At 40.8% G+C, this 9,915-nt stretch overlaps 1 protein-coding gene across 2 annotated transcripts; it reads left to right on the forward strand.

The window, feature by feature from the left end:
- The first annotated feature begins 3,136 nt into the window (after window positions 1–3,136).
- Window positions 3,137–6,943, forward strand: LOC117861163 (cold-responsive protein kinase 1). Of its 2 annotated transcripts, XM_034744677.2 has the most exons (7): window positions 3,137–3,394; window positions 4,608–4,723; window positions 4,816–4,922; window positions 5,010–5,220; window positions 5,310–5,547; window positions 5,636–5,786; window positions 6,249–6,943. In XM_034744677.2, exons 2-7 carry the CDS (start codon window positions 4,669–4,671, stop codon window positions 6,588–6,590), a joined length of 1,104 nt encoding a protein of 367 aa, XP_034600568.1. In that variant the 5' UTR covers window positions 3,137–3,394; window positions 4,608–4,668; the 3' UTR covers window positions 6,591–6,943. The 2 variants fall into 2 exon arrangements, with proteins under 2 accessions (XP_034600568.1, XP_034600569.1); XM_034744678.2 differs by lacking the exon at window positions 3,137–3,394 and having other exon boundaries at window positions 3,405–4,723.
- The last annotated feature ends 2,972 nt before the right edge of the window (window positions 6,944–9,915 follow it).

The following is a 9,915-nucleotide window of genomic DNA, read 5'->3' on the forward strand; positions in this document are numbered from 1 at the left end:
TGGTCTGGGTTTTTAGAAGAGGAAGGCGGAGTTGGATGGGCCGGAGGGGGACACGCTTCTGGGAGGGTGGACAATGGGCCCTTGCAGCCCATTAATATTCGGCCCAAGCAGTGGTTACAGACACGGGCAGAAAGAAACCAGAAGAGATGGTGTTGACCAATGTGTGTCGTGGATTCGTGGCGTATGTAACGGCGTAAAACTAACTGAGCTACCGATGGTAGCAACTCCAACTGCATCACTACTTTTAGCTCTCCATTTTACTTCCTCTATTCCAATATAGGTCATTCTAATTTGTAGATAGATGCATAGTTTTAGTATATTTAGATGTATAGTAAATACTATGAATCTAGAAAAGCTAAAATGATCTATTATTTGAAACTTACCAAAAATATTTCTCTCCAACTTGAGTTAGCATATTCCAATAAATCATCCATTTCCTGCTCTTCAAATACCAACGGCTAATTTCCTCTATAAAATATGTATTCTCCATCAACTCCAACATCCTCTCCATTTTGCACTTGGATTGCACTTTCCATTTTGCAATTACTATATAGGACCCACGTTTGGCAAGTTAAATTCGTTCGCCAACTTTGGCTAGCGCAAGGGAACGTTTGGCAAGATGGATGAATTAGTCATCCGGTTAGCAACTGTTGGACCGTAATTTTCTAGCACACTTACCAAATTTTAGCTTGGAGAGGAAGATGACGCACACTTTGGAGAGGAAGATGACTGTATTGTTGGAGTTGTACGCACAAAAAGCAAAGCATCTTCCTTAGATAAGTGAGCTCACCTTTTTGAGTCCTATGACATTCAACGAATTCCTTGCACCTACCGTGCATGCAGAGGAAGGCTAGTCATGCTGGTTACTGAAAACTATACACAGGGGAAGACTCGAAAATTCCAAGTCTCGTTCTTCTTGAGTCCTTGACTTCTTCTAGCTAGGATTTGGACAAGTCAAGGATTCTTTTCTTTCCTTTCTTTCACCTTTACATTTTCAGATCATGGGCACCAACCTGTAATTTCGCCAAATTTTGATAGAAGCCCTTTGGCAACATAAATCCAAAAGCAAAGGAAAATGTATAAAATCTGCATATAGTTTTGTTCAAACATTTCAAAAGTGAATACACATCACACTGTGAGGGAAACTTTTTTAGCTTTTTAGGAAAAGTTGCAAAAATCACCTCCACTTGGAGTTTGACATCCCCTCATAAGCCGCTATGTTGCAAATGCGCTGTGCTCGAATCTATTATATTTATCGCAAAACCTGCGTAAAATGATTAATCAATTTAGCCATTAGTTGGAACCATCAATGCAGTTTTTTTAATGATACTTAGATGCTTTTAGAGTAATGATAATCTTTATACTTCACAACCAAAGAATTGCCAACAAGACTTGTGGGATGCAAGTCGATGTAGCGGTGGTGGTTGCAAGCATATCCCTTGAGCAAAATACGGGCCGGAATGGGATGGAAAAAGCTTGAAATGGTTTGGGCCCAAAAAGTTCACGTGGGCCCGTCTGTGGACAGGTCTATAGATCCTAGGCATGTATTATTATTTGTGTTGGAATCAAAACAATCTCTAAACCATTTTACCGATCATACGATGAGTTCAAAAGTGACAAAGAAAACCTCAAACATGGCGTACAAACAAACGGAGAGAAGGAGCCCACAGGCCACAGTCCCAAGTATGCACGGTGACGAAGTTTAATCATTCCGAAAAGGACTATGCAACCGAAGAATTGCAAATTCCAAGTCCTTTTCTTCTTGACTTGACTTCTTGGAGCTAGGACTAGGATTTTACAAGTGGATGGGTGGAGCCCACGCGATTGCAATATTGCATCCTGTTTGCCGATATGATATACTTTTCTGTTTCTTTCTTAAGGCCAGTCTCGGAGTATCATGCAAGTTTCAGGTGTATTAAATCATATACATCATCAGTTTTGCTTACTTGGCAAGCTAATTATGAGAGGAGAGACGATAGGAGTTTCGTTCCCATGAAACCCAACTGGCACAGTTACCAAGTTCCCATGAAACACAATGAAACTTGCACTAAGAATGTTGTGGTTTCATCGCGTGACACATTTGATCAAAGCATCATACAAGAATTAAATGTTGAAGACTGTCTATGAAATTGTATAACGAAACTGCTGAGAGTGTCACTTTCATTTCATTGAAAAGCTGACATGACAGCTTTAGTAACAGTGCGATGAAACCATGTACCGAGACTAGCTAAGTGTATATGGACGGCAGTTGGCAAATTTTGATGAAATCCCTCTCGAAACATAATGCTGAGAAGGACGGGAGTGCATAAATTGATAATTTTCATCAAAGTTTTCAAATTGTGAATGTGCATGCACCTTCTTTCAGCCATTATTTCTTAGGAACCTTTGAAGTTAGTAAAAATACTTCGGTAGTTCGAAACATAGATGAGGGCCTATTTTAAATTTGGAGAAGAATTTAGTTTAAATTCAATTGTCGAAGCAACCCCATTATCTAAGAAAAAGGATTATAAGCCAAGGGGGCGTTTGATTTCAATGGCTAAACTTTAGCCCATGTCACATTGAATGTTTAAATACTAATTAGAAGTATTAACATAGACTATTTACAAATCCCATTGCACGGATGGAGGCTAAACGGCGAGACGAATCTATTAAGCCTAATTAATCCATGATTTGACAATGTGCTGCTACAGTAACTATTTGCTAATGATGGATTAATTAGGCTTAATAGATTCGTCTCGCTGTTTAGCCTCCATATGTGCAATTAATTTTATAATTAACTTATATTTAGTCCTCCTAATTAGCCTCCAAATATTCGATGTGACACGGACTAAACTTTAGCTCGAGGAACAAACACCCTCTCGGTATCATTATACAGTTATACTATAGCATGATATCTCCATTCTCCAGATCTTCTACATGGATGCTTTGTGGCATCATATAAGTGACAAATTAAACAACATCCTTGTCATGTTAGTGACCTCGGAGTCCAATATATTTTCAATATCATTCTAGCTCTATTTTTTTTTGATGGCATCGAATGGCAGCAAGGATGCACCACCACTGTACAGCAGCTAGGATCTGGCCTAGGGCCACGTGCTGCTTACTGTGCAAGTTTAACCATTTTTTAACCAACTTGTTCCTTGTTTTGACTTCATGCCTTCATGGTTTAGTCTAGACTCAAGTCTAGAGAGAGAAGAAAAGGAGAGATTGATTCCAGAGGAGGGGCAGCTCCTCCTTGTCGACCATTTCCGGTGTCTTGGCTCTCTCCTCGCGGTGTCTCTGCCTCCCTCCTACCTCCAACTCCTCCTCTCGGTCCTCACAGCAGAGGGAGCCGGCCGCGCCGCCGCGGGTTCTTGGGGTGCCGGCATTGAGCCGGCCAGCGCGTCAGCATCAGGTGATTTCTGCGTTCTTGGCGTCGGGCGTTCAGGATCTAAGCCTCTTGTTCTTGGGGTTGCCTGGTTCTTGGGCTTCTCGCCTTCCGGGATCAAGGTGGATTCTTTCCGCCCTTTTGCTAGTGATGGTAGCGATGTGCGTCTGTATTTGCCTTTTGGTCTCTCCTAGTCCTCGAGGTTTCAGTGACTCGATTAATTCTCTGGTTTGATCTGATCTTCTCAGGAATTGTTCAATTAGTGGAGTCCCGTACTGTGTGCTGTGGTTGCAGAAATTGGTCAATCCTGAACATTACGCTTGTGCAAAGGGAGTTTAGTTCTACTGGATGGGGCAAATGTAGTTTGGTAGCGGCAGATTGGTTTGTTATTTCAGTTTATTTACATCTTAAGGAACAAATATGCTATTTTACCCCAAGAAAGGATACTGCCCTGCTTGTGCATGATTGGTACCCAATATGGGGATAGGAATGTTGTTAGTTCGTTACTTTGACTGCTAATTGTTAAATAGGCTATTCTTGAGTTGTAGCCTTGTAGGCACCATCTGAGTTTCTTTTTACCATGGTACTACCACAGTAACATGAAGAAAATGGAAAATTTCCGTCTGGTGGTGAGAAAAACACCTAGAGTTCAAGAATGTCAGCACTTGGTAAAGATAAGAGTGCATTGCTTTCTTTTTACTTGTTTGAAAAAAAAGAATTTTTGGATCTTCAGTGTAAAATTGCTGGTGTGCCCATAAGATGTTTGCCAGCTGTGCCACTGCTTGCTTTCGTTGCTCAAATTTGTAAGCAAAGGTCTCTCTGTTTCTTTTTTGGTTGGTGGCTGGAAACTTAATGGCTTCACTTGGCGGGTGTTCGTGGGGTACACTGAGGAGTTACATTGAACTGGTTATGTTCTCCTATGTGGTTTCAGGATTATGTGTCTCCTGTAATCCACTAGACATATTCTAAACTAGCTTGACAAGTTGACCATTTGGTATTCAACTCCAAAACTAAACATTTTTTATCTAATAGTGCTAGTAATGAGGCTGCAGAGTCAAATCTGCACATGGGTGCATCCAGTCTCTTACTGTATACCTACGGTCAATTTGTACCGTTAAGCAGGCCAATATAGTTTTACAAAATAACGGGCATAGGTATTATGAGGTTGTTACATTGAGACTGGCATCTATCGACTATCAGAAAGAAACACCTTTCTGATGCCCCTCTGTTTATTTCTCAGGAGGTTAGCATAAACCAGGTGATTCATTTTTGGGAGCCTCCATTATATTCGATTTTCAAAAATGTCTTGCTGTTTTATGTGTGGGACAGACATGAAACAAAAGGTTGATGGTGAAGGTGAGAAATTTATACCTTAGCTTCATAGTATACCTTTTCTGTGTATAAAAGAGCTCTTCCTGATGCACTTGGATGTTTTCTTCTCATGCCAGGAGGAAACAAGGTTAAGGTTTTTTCCTACAGTGAGATGAGGAAAGCTACACACAGTTTTAGTGGTGCTAATAAAATAGGTGAAGGTGGTTTCGGTTCCGTGTTCAGGGTAATTTGCACTGTTGGCCACTTCATTAAGTTCTAGTGTCTATTGCATTGAACTCTCTTGCTTAAAAAATTCATTCTTTCTGATCAGGGAAGGCTTAAAGATGGAACAATAGTTGCAGTAAAAGTGCTGTCTGCTGATTCAAGGCAGGGTATCAAAGAATTTGTAACTGAACTCACAGCAATTTCCGATATCGTGCATGAAAACCTAATTTCCCTGGTTGGTTGTTGTGCTGAAGGGTCTCATAGGATCCTTGTATACAATTATCTTGAGAACAACAGCCTTGCATATACATTACTAGGTATGATTTTCTATTTAGTGACTTCCATTCACCAAGTCATCCTTTCAATCACTGTGACTTCTGTACTCACTACTCACATGTTATTGCAGGATCAGGCCGTAGCAACATCCGATTCAATTGGAGAGCTCGTGTAAAAATAGCGGTAGGTGTTGCTCGTGGGCTTGCTTATCTTCATGAAGAAATCCGCCCCCCTATAATTCACCGAGATATAAAGGCAAGCAATATTCTTCTTGACAAGGATCTCACCCCAAGAATCTCTGATTTCGGATTGGCAAGGCTCCTGCCTCCCAATGCAACTCATGTGAGCACTGGAGTAGCAGGAACAATGTAAGAATAACTTTGTTTGAAATTTTTGAAGGAATACCTGTGTAGAGTATACTTTTTTCTTACCGGTATCTTTTATCCCCTTTGCCAGAGGATACTTGGCTCCTGAATATGCGGTCAGGGGACAAGTGACAAAGAAGTCAGATATTTATAGTTTCGGTGTTTTGCTATTGGAAATTGTTACCGGCAGATGTAACCACAATGCTAGGTTGCCTAAGGGAGACCAATTTCTGCTTGAGAGGGTAAGCTTTATCATACTTAACAGGCCTACGCATCAGTTTAAGATTTCTCAGTTTAGTTACATTTCCAATACTGATGTTATCATTTCGGACCTGCTCACCTGCATGGAACAAAATGATTTTACAACTTTCACAGGATATAGATTAACTATTGCAGGAATGGGGAAAATTTTTCTGTATTGTAAACCAGGCCTAATATTGTTTACTATTAGGTATCTGATTAATTAACTTTGACTATTTATTTAAACTTTGTCATTTGTATGCATCCTGATAAGCAAGCAAACATCTTTGTATCTAAAAGACTAAGACTAGTTCAAGAACCACATTTTTGTAGTTACATATCCAAATAAAATAAAAAACCTCTTTAAAATGAATGACCTTGCAAGTACAAAAACTCAGACAATTGTGCTGTTCGTGGTTCTCATTTAGCTGGCTGATTTAAATTTTCTGTTGGTATTTTTGCAGACATGGACATACTATGAGCAAGGAAAACTAGAGGAGATCATAGATATAGATATAGGGGATGATCTTGATGTTGAGGAGGCATGCCGGTTCTTGAAAGTTGGTCTACTCTGCACTCAAGACGCGATGAAACTGCGTCCCAACATGACCAACATCGTCCATATGCTGACTGGAGAGAAGGGTGTCTCCATGGACAGGGTCAAAAAACCAGCTGTGATTGGTGACTTAGACCTCAATGGCAACAATGAGCAGAGACCAACTGATGCAGACTCAACCACAATGAGATCCTTTGCCACGACCGAACCATTAACATCGTCAGAAGCGAACACAGAGACATCTCTGTGAATACTGTTATTATTGTTTTTTCTTGTAAATTATAGGGGGAGAAAGAGGTGGAGAATTATTCTAGTGGTGCCGTGATGCTAAAATGATGCATCGATTTTGTTAGTTGTGTTCATTTGTTGTTTCAGTTTTTTTTTTTTGTATATACATTGAAACAAGGTCATTGGATGGATAAAAAAAGGAATAAATAAACTTAGTTCCTTTTTGGTCATCTGTCTATTGTCTACTTGCTCAGTTTGATCACCTTGAATCCTTGCAAAATTTCAGTCCCAGTTCATAAAAGTGATTGAACCAAGTTTACCCTTCTGGATCATACCCATCATTAATACAGTGATCAACCATTCAGTTTGGAACAACTGATTATGGTATACAGAGTTGATGAAGCCGTGAAGGACCTTGGGCCTGGATTGGCATATTTTCTGCATTTCTGCAATTTCGAAGGACGAAATATGTATAGCTTCATAAAAAGGTTTGGACTGAAAGTGAGAACGGCTGAAATGCTGAATGCATAAGGTGACGGGAAGGTGAGTACATCAGAATTCAGAACTTGTTGCCTGAAAATCAAGCAGAATATTTTTCTTTCACTGATTATCTAAGGTTTATCAGGTGCTAATCATATCGATTTCACAACTTGATTCTAACACAATAAGAAACCTGTAATGTATCTCAGCACAAACACACACACAAGCTAACCAGATGGAGCGGTGAAGTACAAGACAATACTAATGGCGTATCCCTATCTCTTCTGAACGCCCAGCGGTTCTTCAAAGTGAAGATGTGGCTCTGGTACCTTGCTGGTGCCCGGAAACTCCAGGAATACATATGCTGAAGGCCTAGTCTGAGTACTCCAGGTCAGGCTGTTATTTTATTATCAGGTGATTACTGATTAGATCTTAACTTGGAGAGGGTCCACAGGGACGGTGGGGGAGGGAGAGATTATCATTTTTGTTGGCTATGTTCATTTGTTTCAGTTTCTTGTATGTACTTTGAATGAAGTCGTTGGGGAAAAAAGAAGAAAATATATACACACTACTTTTATTTTGTCATCTAAGTGTTATGATCCTGCTCTCTGATCACCTTGAATCCATGCAAATGTGATATCCTGGTTTATCAAAGTGATCTGGACGTTTACCGCTTTGGATTGATCATATCTCTTGCTACTACTACTACAACGAACCAACCGCATTCGAATTGGAACAGCTGATCTGGATATACCGATATAGAGAGCTGTTGAGGTACCATTGCGCCTAGATTGACATATTTAGCACCTTCCTGCAATCACAGATCAGAAAGAAAGTGTACCCAAGGAATAACTAGAGAATATCTTACGCCTTCAATCTATGTTAATTTTGAACTTGTGAAGTGTGTTGCTGGCCAGTTCATTGAAGTGAGCTTGAACAACTTTACTTGCCCTGATCACATTCACATCTTTTTTTTTTACGGCAAGAGCTTTGCCGAAATTTTATTAGAAGAGGAGAAAAAAGTAAAGTACAACTTAGCGGACGCGACTAGGCAGCGCCCAACTTAGAAAAAAAAGGAGAAAAAGAGAGAGAGGGGGACAGCAACAACCCTTGACCCCCTCTTGTTTGAAAAACATAAAGAAACGAAAGCGGACACACTAGGCTCACTGGACTTCCTGCTGTAGATCTTGTTCTTGGTTGTTTCGCTGTGTTGTCCACTGATATTGCCTGGTTTCTTCCTTAACGAGGAATACCACATCCTCAAAAGGCTTGCTTTCCTGGTTGAATGTTCTTCTATTTCTTTCTTTCCGTATGTTCCACCAAAAATACACAACAAGTCCGTTAAAGTAAGGTCTGTTCTGTCTGCCGATGAGCCTCCTACTTTTTTTTCTCCACCCGTTGTAGATTGAGGACGTCGTATTTGCCGTTGGTAAGTGATGCATGTTGAACCATGTAGCCAGACGGGCTCCATACTGCGGTAGTTTAGATACAGTCTTTGCACAAGTGTGTTGGCGTCTCCGGATCCACATTGCATAGCTTGCAAATCGAGTCATTTGGCCAGTTCCATTTTGCTAAGTTATCCGCCATTAGAATTTTCCGGTATAGTAGTATCCAAGCAAAGATCCTGCATTTAGGTTCTGTTTTGGCCTTCCATATCGGAGTGATGTTTATTTTTCTTGTCTGTCCTTAGAACTGTATGAGGGATGTGCTTTTTGTTGAGTATTCGCCATTCTCTGTCCAGCACCACTTAATTTCATCCTCGTTGTCCTGATTTATTTGTTGCGTCAGGATTTCCTCCCAAAAATTTACGTATTCCCTGACCTCATCTCCTGTTGTTAGTGGTGATATTTGGTCTATCCACTAGTTATCCTGTAGTGCTTTGTGCACTGTAAGGTTTTTGCATCTGGACTTGTGAAAAAGCACCGGCTCTATGTTTTTTTGCATCATCCTATTTATCCAGGAGGAGTACCAGAAGAGCGCTTTCCTAGCATTGCCCATCATCACTACTGTTGATGTGTTGAAAAGGTCGTTGTCACTTTTTGTGCAGGGGGTATCCAGTCCTTTCCATGGCCTATCTTCATTTTTCCACTGGAACCAGCACCATCGTAAACGTAGGGCCCTTGCTAGCCGCTCGATATCAAGGATTCCAAGTCCCCCCAGTTTTTTCGGCTTGCATGTTGTTGTCCATTTAACTAGACAATGTCCGCCATTTACTTTTTCCGGTTCCTCTCCCTTCCATAGGAAGCTCCTCATCAGATGGTCTATCTGCTTTATCAACCATTTTTGCACCGGAAAAACCGTGAGATGGTATATAGGTTGGGAAGTTAGTACGCTTTTTACAAGCGTCTCTCTTCCTGCAAGGGATAACATTTTGCCCTTCCATCTTGGTCACCAATTTTGTCTATGAGTGGTTAGAAGACTATTCGTCGTAGTTTGCACGTATGCAGGGGAGGCCCAAATACTTTCCTGGGAACGAGGACACCTTTCTTGGGAAGTCCACTAGTGCTTTAGTGATAATTTCTAGCATGCATCGGATTGGAAAAATTTCTGTCTTGGCCATATTGACCTTAAGTCCTGAGCAGTCACCGAATAGCTGCAACAGTTGCTTAATTCGTTGTAGTTCTGTTTTGTTTGGATTGGCAAATATTGCTGCGTCATCAGCATAAAGGGAACAACGCAATTTTGCCACCCTTGGCAGGACTGGTTGGATAATGTTATTTGCTGCTGCTAGTTTCATGATTCAGTGCAGTGGGTCAATTGCAATAATAAACTGCATCGGTGACAATGGGTCACCCTGTCTCACTCCTCTGGCGTGCTTGAATTTTTTCCCTAGAGTTCCGTTGAGAAGTATTCTTGAGGATGATGTG

This window comes from Setaria viridis, chromosome 6 (assembly GCF_005286985.2).
Source record: "Setaria viridis chromosome 6, Setaria_viridis_v4.0, whole genome shotgun sequence".
Lineage (NCBI taxonomy): Eukaryota > Viridiplantae > Streptophyta > Magnoliopsida > Poales > Poaceae > Setaria > Setaria viridis.

What these genes read in the sequence shown, in the direction of transcription:
- LOC117861163 (XM_034744677.2), top strand. Translation starts at nt 4,669, where the DNA reads ATGTCTTGCTGTTTTATGTGTGGGACAGACATGAAACAAAAGGTTGAT. An exon ending in CCTTGCATATACATTACTAG is followed by an intron (nt 5,221 to 5,309) that starts GTATGATTTTCT and finishes ATGTTATTGCAG; the next exon opens with GATCAGGCCGTAGCAACATC. An exon ending in ACCAATTTCTGCTTGAGAGG is followed by an intron (nt 5,787 to 6,248) that starts GTAAGCTTTATC and finishes GTATTTTTGCAG; the next exon opens with ACATGGACATACTATGAGCA.